The following is a 13,967-nucleotide window of genomic DNA, read 5'->3' on the forward strand; positions in this document are numbered from 1 at the left end:
AGCAAAGTGACGTTTCTCGTACGAATTGTTTTAAAAGCAATAACTTCAACATTTACAATCAATCAATTAGATATGTATGTGTTTATAACTATATTATAATAATTTATTTTAAAAATAAATTTCATATGAATAAAAAAGATACAAAAACAAAATAAAAATAATAATATGAAAACATGATTTTTGTTTTCAAAAGAATAATAATTATTCAAAATTAAAAAACGACTGACTTTTTAAATATTTTGCGTAAAAATAAGAATCTAAATTTAAGTTTTGTCTAAACTTTGTAAAAATAAAATATTTGTTTAAGAAATAATAACTGAAAAAAAACAAACAAACATAAATCAAAAATATTATTTCTGTTTATATTTAAGTCATTTTAATAAAATTGTATAGAACAACTATATAAACAAATATATAAAAAGCCTGGAGGACACGTACTTAAGCCATACATATGAATTCGAATTCGAACGATATTGTTAATTAGAAATCTTCCTTGCCATTTTTTGTAATTGTTATTGAATTTATGCATTAGAAAGCCACAAAATGTCTTCAATCCAATAATATATTTTGTTGATTTAATGAAAAAAAAAAAATACATATATTGTTACTTATTTGTATGGTTAATGGTATGTCAGCAGGATGCTAATGAATTTGACATGTATGTCAATGATGTTGTAAAGGATCAATGAAATTGTCATCAGAAAGAATTGATAATGTCGATTCCAATGGTTTCTCTTTCAGAAGGAGCTGAAATCTGCATACCTATATATTATTCAAGACTCTTAATTTGCCTAAAACTACCTGTCCTTATTTTCTCTCTAACTGTAAGCATAATATATGAGCCATCCAAAATAAAAATTTAATTCATTAAAAGTGTCTTCTTACAATACTAAATGCAAATCTAAAAAAAACTACCCTATTAAAATTATTTTACAAATTCGTTTCAATTTAGTTATCTTTGTTATGTTCGAAATAAAAAAAACTGAAATTTGTTACTATGTTTGTTTTTTCGTTAATATTTTTATCTATTTTTTAACTAGTAAAACTGGTTGTAATTGACTTTTTATTATACATATATAAGTGTGTGTCTACATAAAATTAATAACTTATATTAAGAACAATAATACGAATAATAATATTCTTCAATAGAATAAGAACCACAAAAAAGTAATATTTTCAATTAACAATAAGTTGGTGTTTTATTAATAACAGAACAAAGAATAAACAAAAACAAAACTATATTTAAGATGATGATGATGATCATAATTAATATGAACATACATATGTATATCTTATCTAGATAACGGACAACGTTGTAATATTAACATACAAAAGTAAATGGAAGCGGAAAATGATCCCACGGCCCAATAAGAAAACAATAAGAAAATCCAATGAATACAAACTAATAACATGGCTAAAGAAAATTTACACATATATATTTCTATTTCCATTCAAATGAATAAAGATAGAGAGCTGTAGATAATCAAGATTATTGTTAATAATGTGTGTAATGACTTAAATCAACACGTTTGGAAAATGTTTCATTTTTTCGAAAAACTTAATTCATGGTTATATATTTAAATCAAACGTTTTTTAAAGCACATAATTTATATTATCAAATAAAATGAATGTATGTCAAATTGGACAGAAATTTTATTCCACATTTATCTGACTTATTTGCATGCATAGTACAATAATACAAGGTAGGGCAACATGGGCTGAATACCAAAAAGGAACTATGTAGGTAGTGGCTTCTTCTGCCATGTTAGAAAAAAATAGAGTAGGAATGCCATGAAATATTTATTTCATTCATAGCATGATAATTTCTCCAGAGTAGTGCTGGTAAGACCGCGTTTAGACTTCTAAACCCACTCGATTTCAAATGTAAATTCCATATCGTATACGTCAGCTTAATCCTATTGGCAAATCCATTGGATTATATTTGACGTTTACGCTATTAAACTGACATTTGAGATCGAGTAGATTTCGTAAATCTAAACGCACTTAAAAAAAGACCTTCATTTCCATAAAATTTGAACATACTTCAATTCCATTTGAATATTTTTATTTATTTATTTATTTTTTTCTTGATTACCTGCAGTAATCAATCGTTTACATTTAACTGGTTTTCTTTTTTGTCAATTCCTTTGCATATATGTCAAATAAATCTTCATAAAGTAGGTTAACCCGGTAAAAAGATCTAATGTATATGCCGTTTTAGTTTTAAATATCTAATTTAATTTTCTGAATGAAGGAGTTTAGTTCTTTTTTTAATTCTTGATTGGTTGCCCTTTTTAGAAAACCACAAAACATATTATTTTGATTTAATAGAACAAACCACTTTGAGAAAAAATTGTAATCAGTTCAATGATGCAATAATAAGGTGATGTATCAAAACAAAAACATTTGTTTTTGTCTCGACCAACTGATATATAATATTTCACATGGTTGGCAACATTAATGGCTTCAAATTGCATTTTTTGGAATAAAAAGAATTATAAGGAAAATTTTGACAGATGATAGAGATAGAAACGGTTTGTTTCGAAAATATGTAAATATATCATATTTACATTAATGTACTTGGTATTATTGTGCCAGTACATTGGAATTAATATCTGAAATATAATATTGAAAAAAATAAGAATTTATTTCTCTCCAACACGCACAATATTTTAATGATCACATTTTTCATAACTTTCATATTTCCACATTAACGAATAAAGGATACAAAAAATGTCCCTCTAATTGGGTTTTGACTTTTCCTGAACAATAAATTATTAAATTTATTTCTTCTTTACTGATTTGACTTTATAAACTACGGATGCATATTAATTAACTTTTGATTTAATTTAATTTCAAATAAGTGATAACATTATCCAAATGTAGCAATAGCAACAACTCAAACCAATTAAATACAAATCGTATAACAAATTCAACATTTTATTTAAATGCATATGTACATATATGAACATATGCGTGTACATCAAATGTTTATACCACAAATGAAGTATATAACAAAAAAAAATATTCAATATCCGATTTTTTTGAATAAACAAATTAAATATTAATATAGAAGGAAATAATATACATACATATATATCTTCTGTACATGCAAGCCTACCATACAAACATAACAAATGAATATACATATATAATAAACAAACAAAAAAATATATAATACATGATACACAAACATACATATTACAAAAGATTATAGTATATTTGAGAAAATAAAACAAAAGCTACAAATTTCCATATACATAAATACGAACATAGTGTCTCTTTAAGCTACCAAACCAAAATTTTAATATAGATGTTAAATTCAAAAATATGGAACATGTTGAAAATATTTAAAAGAATATAAAGAAAGAAACTCTATCTACATAATCTATGATACAGATATGTAAATGATATAGATATATATGTATTCATTGAAATGACAAGAAAAAATATATATATATTACAATATCTACACACATACATAAATAAAAAGAATTGCAGATTGAAGCAACAAATTAATGCTTATTTGTTTTATTTTTTTTTTTAATTAAATAAGCATACAGAAAAGTAAGTATAAACATCATGTGTTCGATAAAGTTTCATGTTTCGGAGAATGTGTTATAGCGAGTTTAGACAATGCCTTCTAAATCTACGTGATTTGTAAATCAAGGTAACAAATGCTAGCTGCTTAGGGTAGTAGTAAATGGTATAAAGTCAACAATTAAATATGTATATATATATTACACATTTCACTGGTTTCATAATTTCTGTTGCAATTCTTTCGACAGCGGCCATAATTTAGTTAGGTAACTATTTTGAATTTTTACATACTTTGAGGCATACTTTTAGGAGAAGTAGTGCAGAACAGGTTTGTATTTGAAATTATCTCGATTTAGCATAGCATTTAGAGCAAATGGAGGTTAAAGGCGCGTTTAGTCTATGCCTTCTAAATCGACGTACGAAATCCTAGCTGTTTAGACTAGTATTAAAATGAAATGAAGTGAAGTAAAATGAAATGAAGTGTTTACGTATACATACACATTTCACTTCGGTCATAATCACTGAGACAAATGGTTAATCATTATTTTCATAATTTTGTTAGGAATTGCTCTCTATTAGGTCAGAAATGCAAAAACACATTTGTTTTTAATTATAGCAATATCTATTATAAAAGCAACAAAACAATTATTCTTCACAGCTGCTGGCACATTTTATTTGGAATATTGACTAATTTTAAAGCATACTTTAGGGAGAAACCTTTATTTTTTATGCAAAAGCAGGTTTGTATTTCAAATTTTCTCGTTTTAGTACAGGATTTCGAGCAAGTCGAGATAATAAATGGATTTAATTTTGTATGGTAAATCGAATTAATTCGAGCTGGTTTTAGCAATTAAATCGAGATAAAAGCTATAGTTTAAACGCGCCTTTATCTCAATTTAATTTCGGAATTGAACTGAAAGTAGGCAACAACATATGTATGGGTCTGTGTACTTTAATATATCATCAGAAAAATCTCACACGCGAGCAATTTGCCTGACTCTGAATTTAAATTCAAAATACGTTAATATTGAAAATAGTTACCTAACAAAAAAATGTCCGCAGTTGACATTTTTTATTATATATCTTATGACAATATTACTATATTTTAAGACAACGTATGTTTTTTCACCTATAATATTGGGATGCCTATTAGAATAATGAAAATATTGACGAACAAAATGCCACAGAAACTATGCAACCCGTGAAATGTTAATGCATATGTAAACAAATGCAGCTGACAAATCAAGATTATATAATTTTAATACTAGTCTAAACAGATAGGCTTTTGTACCTCGATTTAAAATCGAGACGATTTTAAAGTCATAGTCTAAACGCGCCTTCATTGTGTTTAGTAAATCGTGGCAAATTCAGCTCGATTAAACAATTAAATTGAGATAATACGCATTATCACGTTAAAAACTACAGTCTAACGCGCCTTAAGTACTTAATATGCTAAAATAAATGAACTATTCTATATAACAATATTATTTTGTTGATCAGTAGGATGCTAACTACATGTTATAAGTTTTTTTTTCTAACATTTTCACACCCGATGTTACTCTCACAAAAATTACAACGTTACGAGTGCAAAAACAGTTAACGAACATACCTATTATTATATACAGGGATCAAAAATATCAATTGGATAATTTTTTATTTTATTTAACAGACCAATACAACAGACCCACAACTTTTTCAGCCAACACTAAGCCGTAGATAACAATTGCCCAAGAGGTAACACTACATCGACATGTAGTTTTTGGCTTGATTGAAGTGAATAATTGGTTTGGATACATCACAATGACTAGTATACCATGCTAGTATATTAGGGTCTACAGTCAATGATATATTTATAACAATACTAATAACAATTTCAAATACGACTCACAACGGGTCTCATGATATAAATATTTATTTGTTCTGAACTTTGTTATCGGGTAAAAATATTCAGAAAATACTATTCTCATTTATTTGTAAAGAGAGCAATTTAAAATAAGTAAAAGCGTCATTAAGTCCTTCCGAACTTTTTATACCCTCCACGATAATGTGGATATTAAAAGTACCTATAATTGTTCGCGACCATTATATATGACAGCCTATGCCATTTATTTATTTTTGGTATGAAAATTTAATACCCAATGAGAACCAAATTAGAGCAAATTGGTTAAAAATCCAAAAAAAGTTGATCATTTTTAGGAATAAGATTTTCTACACAATGAGATTTAAAAATGCTAAATAACCTTATATGAGAGCTATAAAGTAAAGTAAAACGATTTTTCCATTTCCAAATATCTATCCTAGGAGTACAATTTAAAAGCTATATATTAAAGATTGCGACCTCTATCGTGATTTCAACAGTCGGACATGGTTTGACATCGACATATGTCGAATTTTATTTAGATCAAGAATATATATATACTATATGGGATGACAAATTTAATATACACTCCATCTTATAATGAAGGAAATTAATGTATTTATTTTTCATTTTTAAATTTTCAAACACAGGGGTAAACCCTAATGTCTGTACTTTTGGGTGATATTTTATGTGTGTGTGTGTGTGCGGACGAGTGTTAGCCCTTATTATCTTCCATTGACCATTTTCATACAAGTACTCCCGATACAGCATACAGCATTTCAGTCCAAATGAAACAAGCATTGACAACGGTTCTCGGTCGATACATATTTACACTTCTAACCAATTACTGACTGTTGCGAATATTATAGCCACGAATTTAACAGAAAAGATTCGCTATACGCCGATTCTAAAAAAAATAATCGAAACCTTGATTAAAGTACAATAATAACTAAATTAGTGAAAAATTAATTAAATAATAAAAATGCATTTTACTATTTAGAATTTTATTAATTATGTCACCGTCATTGAGATTCATTCTAGTTATACAAAATACTGTTCGAGGTCAATAAAAAAAGAAATTTTAAATAATTACGGTCCAATTAAAATTTGGTGTCAAACAAACGAATGAGAAAAAAATGCATTGACATTTTATTTGGAGCAACAAATATTTTTTCGTTTTTATTTTAATCATGGCATAGGGAGGAGGAGCTCCTACCACCCCCTCCCATTTACGAGTGTGTGTCTACGTATAGTTTGTGTGTTCGTTTTTATGTTTTTTGAGCTATTAACGGAAGCATACTACTGTTAAAATAATTGTTAAACCATTACAATCCATTATGGCCAATCATCAGCAGCGACAAAGCGGCAATAACAATAACAATTGCGTGCGTTTAATATTTTACTTGGTGGCATTTTTAATATACCCATCGCCAGTGAAATTTCCAAATACATGCAGCGCACATTTGATACACATTGATGATGTTGGCAATCATGAGTTCCATGGAAGTGGATTGCCTCGGACTCATTTGCCGCCCCCTTTGCCACAACCACCACCTCCGTTACCGGTTCAGACACCCGGAAGGGAACTAACACCAGCCGAATGTATGGTTGATCTTACAAATGATTTGGCCTTTCGAATTCTCCACTACCATTCAATTCTCAACCGAAATAATTTTGCATTTTCGCCCACCGCGCTGATGAGTGTCCTTGTAGCGTTGTTTGAGGGTTCAGCGGGAAAAAGTTCGACTGAATTGAAAAATGTACTGCAGTTTCCAAGTAATCGGGATATTATAAGAGTTGGATATCGAGATATTCATCGTCGATTGAGAGTGAGTACATTAAATTAAATTAGAATAGACTTTTTAAGGCTAATACTGCGTTAAAAAATGTGAATCACAAAAAGGAAAAAAACTTAATCCCCACAGCAAGAAATTCGTTTCAGACAATTCAGAATGGGCACAATAATTCTTTAAGGATTTTACCACTTTTATACAAACGTTACAAATTGTTATATTATCTGTCCACTCCATTTCGCTTCACAAGGGCTGAACATTTTGAAAACTAAAAAACTCAAGTTTCAACATTTTTTTACACTTGTAAATCTCATATATAGTATCTTAAATATCTGATTTGTTCCATTATGTTTAATATTTATACTCGCACACAAACGGAAACAATTTTGAAAAATCATAAATCTGATCAAATGATTTTTAATCCTTGCACAAATATTTAATCAAATTGTTATTCAACAACACTTGGTAATGTCATATAGTTAAAATAATTACCAAATACTTTAGAAAAACAAAAATACTTAAAGAACAAATTTAGGGTTTCACATATTTAACAAAAGATGCAAAATACAATCTTATACGATTACGAAATGTTTATATTTACCAATATATTTCATTCGGACAATATATATTTTGGTTCGGACAATCCACTGAAAGGACTAGGCCTCAACAAGAAAAAAGTGTTTTAAAGGAACCCCCCCCCCCCCCCTCCGATTTTAATTTTTCAAGATTTTCAATGGGCTGGTAAATCAATACCAATGCTTGTTTGTAACTTTGCACATATATAATTGAAGATATAAAAGAGGAGAAAAATAATTTACAAAAAATTTTTGTTATTGTTTTGTTGTTGTTTTCTGTAATTAAAGAAAAGTCCTTATTTTTGATGGCGGGCATGATAACTCCTCACTGGAACATCGGAATCCGAAAATTCCAACGGTGTTAGAAAGAGTACATGTCTGGCTCTCGTATGAACTAGGATTATTAACTTCGCTCTAAAATTAACAAAATGGTGGACCTTTGAAAAAATATTTTTGGAAAATCGCAGATTTTTTTACCAAAAACCAAGTTAAAAAATAAGGAAGATCTTCACCGATTGGCTTTATCCTAGTTCATACGATAGCTATGCACTCGCAGAGAAACGTGTAAAAATTTGAAATCTATTGGGTTATTAGTTTTTGAGTTATCGTGCCCGCCATTCACAAAAAAATGTTTAGAGAAAAACGCGTTTCAAGTTTGAGAAGCCCTTCAGCCGTCACCTGATGCTGACACAATAAATCGGCTATATCTTCAAGATTTCTTGAGATTTTCACTTGAAATTTTGTAGGGACATTTATTAATTAGTGTAGATTCGAATTATATCAACAAAATTTTTGACCCCGAGAATGGTGGGTGGTCCCCTTAAATATCCGAATTTTTCCTAAATGTTTTATATTTATGCTGTACATATATTGTGCAAAGCTGGACTGTACGTAGCCTCGCTCACAAATGGACACAATTTTGAAAAATCATAAATCTAATCAAATAATATTTAAACCTTGCACAAGTATTTGCTCAAATTGTTGTTCAAAAACACACACGTTATTATTATATAGTCAAAAAGTTAGCCAATTGTGGTGTCCTTTCAGAAAAAATTACTTCGAAATTGAGAAAACAATTAAATAATGTTTATATTTACAAATATGTATATTTCATCTTATTAAATAGACATATTTCTTTGGTTCGGACAATCCACTGAAAGGACTAAGCCTCAACAAGGAAAATGTTACAATTACCAGAGATTTCGAAGCTATTCTAACATTTTATGGTTACGATTTGGGAATGGATATGGTGTCATCTACGCCTCCGCCCACAACAAAAACATCAACCACAATTGATACAACAGAGGCAACAACAACATCGACCACAATTGCAACAACACAAATTTCAACTACTACTACCACTACCGAAATCAAGGATACTACAACACCAACAACGGAAACCATTACGACAATCACAACTCCGACAACAACATTGTCTTCTACCACAACTACAACACTTCCAACCACGACGGAGGCAGTCACCACAACACCAGACACTTCCACAGAAACCACTAATGAAGCTGTTCCAACAACAACTACTATAGTAGATACCACAAGTCCCGACGAAACGACAACAGCAACTCCAGTTGCGGTGAGCACAGATGAAGCTGCCGAGTTAATCTCATCTTTTGTAGCTGAAACTAATTCGGAACCTTTGTCACGAATTATTCAACAAGCCCGAGTCACACGCTTGCCTAGTGCAAAACTACAAGTACCAAGTTTAATGAAAGCACCACAAACCACTTATTTACCAGCACAAAGGAAATCGAAGCGTCTATCTGCAGAAAATCGAAGAAAGCGTCATCTCTTCGGCTTGAAGGATTTCGATTCTCATTACTTTGTTAATTTATTGAACAGTGAACCATTCATACATTCTCTGACGCCAATTGCGGCTCTAAACACTCCACCTCACACCTCTTATGTTCCCTTAACCAATGACTATGAAGTCGAGGCTGATCCAAACTTTATAAATTCCTCACCAGCAGCTCTAAAACAAAATTACAATACAGACGTTATAACGCATGTCTTCTATCTTAGCAGCCAACAAATTATCTACACTACATTTAAAGTCTACAACGCCGTATTGTATTATAAATATTTCGAACATATGCGATTGAGTGTTCTGGAATTGGAGCTAGATACACCGGAATACAATTTGATTATATTATTGCCGGATTACAATAGCGATTTGGTAGCAGCGGCAGCATCTCTTCGATCAGGACCAAAGTTACGTCTTATGAGGAAGCAACTGAAACCGAAATGGGTTCAAGCAATAATACCAGATTTTAAATTGCACGGCACGATTTTCTTAACGAATGATTTACAAAATGTAAGTATAGAAGATGATTGTAGTAAATTTCGAATTATCTTGTCAGACCTAATTAAATGATTCGAACAAAGCAATGGCGTTTGCTATAATTTTAATCTATATGCTGATGATTAGACTAATATATGATATATACATGATATATTATGGATGTGAAAGCCATTAAAAACTAAAGCTTTGTATTTTAGGAAAAATGACCGAGCATATCCCCTAAATATTTATATAGGTCAAGAAAGAATTGATTTTGTACACCACCATAGATGTCTAGGTGTTATAGTTGATTGTGAACTATCCTTTAAATCCCATATTGATGCATTGACCGGTAAAGTATGGGGCACATTACGTAGGATTTATTCGTCTAATTTGTACTTAAATCAGCGGATAAAGCAAATTCTAGCTAATTCCCTTTTAATGTCTCAAGTTTTATATGGGCTTGAAGTATATTCTGGGACAATTGCTTTTAATATGGAAAGAGTAAAACGGATTGTAAATTCTATAACGTGGTTTGTCTATAATCTCAGGCGAGATAGTCATGTGTCACGATATGTTAAACTGTTTCTAGGGTGTTCCTTTGACATGTTTGTTAAATATCGTTGCTTATTCCTTTTTTATAAAATAATAAAAAATCCTTGAGAATTTTATTTTCTTTTTCAATTTCTTCTAGGAACCCACAGGTCTACATTCCTAGAATCTATAAAAATATCTTCCCAAGATCTTTTTTGGTTAGAGTTGCGAGATGTTGGAATATCCTTCCACTTGAATTACGTGTTTTTTCACATAGTAACAATGTTTTCCGTTTAAAAGTTCTATGTCACTTTGACAATTCCCTACAATAATGTGTGGATATTCTTATACATGTGCTGCTTATTGGTTATTGGATATATGTTAAAATCTATATTTGTTTCTATGGCTGGGGAGCATTCATTCTATTTTTATCAAAGTAAAATTAGTTATATTTATTTATGTTTAATATATAATGTATCGCAGGCTATGTATATTTGTCAGCAGATACGTATTAATGGCCTTAAAGCTTTTGTATCATAAATGAATTTGAAATAAAATAAAATAAATAAAATGGTCATATGATCCTAATTAAAATTAGAGGTCATTACCGTTCAAAAATGCTAAAATGCCATCTATAAACATTTTATAAACTTTGATTATGTATTTTCTTTAAAACCTATTTTAATTAAGTTATCAGATATCCATAATATATACAATCCTATTTGTTTACAGTTAGGTATTTACGATATCTTTGAACCAAACAGAGCTGATTTTCGTCCTATGACAGATGAAACTGGAACTTATGTGAAGCATATTGAGCAAACCATTAATGTACATATTCGGACACATCCCATCAATCAACTAAGACGTAAGTACTTTGAATTTATTCATTTTAATTTTCGAAATTGGTACATCTTTTTCAATTGGCCTCAAGGCTCGAATCAAATTCAATGAGTTGCGTAATACCCAAATACAAGTATTTAAACTGAAAATGGTGAAATGTATAAAAGCATTTTTTAATTTATAGAAAAACGTTTACTTCTATAGAAAGACAATTTTTTCAATGAAGGGAATTCTAAAAAAATCCAATCACTAAAATAGGGGAGAGGGGAGCACCTTTAAACAGTGCTCTTAATATCTCGGTTTAAAAATTTTCCGACCCGCAACGAATATTTTTTTTTTCTTTATCTGCTGGAACTATTTTGGCTGCCTTTTTCAGTTATCGACAAAATTTACATGAGTGACCATGTTTTCACAGTGCCATTGTAAACTTTTAATTTTTTGGTTATAAGGGCGCAGGAAGAATTCAGTGATAATTATCTTTCGTTAAACCAATTTTTTTGGAGTTTTTAACTTTTGGCTTCGATTTTCCAAAATTTAAAATAGGTTAATAAGACTACGAAATTGACTTAATTTTTACCATGTTAATTTTAGTTTTTATGTCATTTTATGTTTTAATAAATTTTGATCTGAATTCTTTTAATTTTCGAAAATTTTTGTATATATTTTTTAATAAATAAATGCATTTCTGATATGTATGAATAAAATACATATATATTTTAACATAAAAACTGTAAAAACCCATGCCGTTCAAATATGCCAACCCACTTTGACTTCGTCTATTATAACAGTAATAACATATTTATATCGAGCTTAAATTGTCATATGTATATTCATTGTAAAGGTTACATATGTATCTATTAGTAAAAATTTATAAGAAAACACAAATTATAAAATAAAAAAAATTATGAGGCTTGAAGGAAAAAAGTGTTCAAAGGTGCCCCCTCTCCCCTACATGTTTTTATGTCTTGAGGCGAAATTCAAATTCAAGGCCAAAGCCCATAAAAGAATAGAAAACTATATTTATATTCATTAATAATGGATATATAATCGAAAAAAAAATTTTTTCTTATATACATACATTAAAAAATTACCTTAAAAGTGTGGTCACACATAGGCAACGTAAAGGAATGGATAGAAGATTACAGAAAAGCCCATCCTTCCCATATATTGCATAGTTTAGGATTTGACCAACAAAAAATGTTTTTAAGTTTAAGTTTTCAATCGCCATAAACCTAACAAACAATAGAGGAACTTCTACAGTTTCACAATCAGAATGTGAAACAGAATTTTGATTTGTGCCCATCTTGCTGCAAATGGGTGAAATGTTCTCCTCATTAAATGTAAAAATAAATTAAAAGTAATAATTCGAAAAATCACCTACACTTTCAAGACATTCCTTTCTTAGACTTATATACATATGTATGTTTTTGTAGACCAACGAATTATATTATCTCCACTAGCTTAATGGTACGTTTGTACCATTAATGACGCAAAACGTTTGCCATTACGAAGATCTAAACTGTCGTCTATTAATTGTGCAACGGTATGTACCTAAGACTCCAAACAGCAATACATACCCAGTTGTTCAAAAAATATCAATTGTCTGCTATTATATAGTTATATTTCTAGTCACTTGGTGATCTAGTTACTTCATACTCCAAAAAGGAACACAAAATATACTGTTAGATTTTTTTGTCAATTGAAAAAGTTGTCTACGCACATCATACCAATTCAGTAGTTACTGGTAATGCAAAGGGTAATGAATCGGCTATCGAAATGACTGTATACTGGTAACGGAGGCAGGGGACAATTGACTTCCCTAATGACATACCCATGTTAAATTCACCAGTCTAGGGCATGAAGTGGTAACTAGTGGTACTTACGGGTAATTAGTAAAATATCTAGTTCATCACCAGTTACTCGAACTACTGGGTATTTACAAAACGTAATACTTTACAATTACAACAGTTTTAGTAGACTTCTTATAACAACACCCCATTGGATTATCAATCGAGCGCAACACTTTTTACACATCCTCCATTTCAACATTCATTGTTTTTGTTTTTACACAGCATTTCAGCTGATCTATTGTGTTGTTATTATTTTTTTTACTTTCAGGCAATTCCGGAGCACAAGCGCAGCCCACTCACATATCTGTAAATCATCCGTTTATGTTTTTTGTAATCGATCGAGATTTGGATGTTGCTGTAATGTCTGGCCGTATTTTGAATCCATTGAATGTGCGAATCCAGTAAGGGAAGTAATTAAATGGCGAAGTACTAACTATAAAGGTGCAACTCATGTTTATGTTTTCTTTTGTATGCAGTAGTTAAAATGCTTGAATACACACATATATGATGTAAATACATGTACATATGTTTGTAGTTACATATCACTAGCGTTTTGTAAGCAATAAATTTCGTTGGAGATTACAACACGTTAATGAATTATTCTTCCTTGCTTTTGTTTTTATTCATATTCTTTATTTAATTATTGTAAAAAAGAATATTTTTTAGAGTTTTAACTCT

The 13,967-nt window shown here is 29.9% G+C and overlaps 1 protein-coding gene across 1 annotated transcript; it reads left to right on the forward strand.

Moving 5' to 3' along the window:
- The first annotated feature begins 6,735 nt into the window (after positions 1-6,735).
- On the forward strand, positions 6,736-13,727 carry LOC133328037 (uncharacterized). The gene is made up of 4 exons (XM_061536586.1): positions 6,736-7,227; positions 8,893-10,095; positions 11,329-11,464; positions 13,558-13,727. The coding sequence occupies exons 1-4, from the start codon at positions 6,736-6,738 to the stop codon at positions 13,692-13,694; spliced, it is 1,968 nt and encodes a 655-aa protein (XP_061392570.1). The 3' UTR covers positions 13,695-13,727.
- Positions 13,728-13,967: the final 240 nt, after the last annotated feature.

Source organism: Musca vetustissima, unplaced genomic scaffold, assembly GCF_032173495.1.
Source record: "Musca vetustissima isolate MV318-11 ecotype Yass unplaced genomic scaffold, APGP_CSIRO_Mvet_v1 utg8556, whole genome shotgun sequence".
NCBI classification, from domain to species: Eukaryota; Metazoa; Arthropoda; class Insecta; order Diptera; family Muscidae; genus Musca; species Musca vetustissima.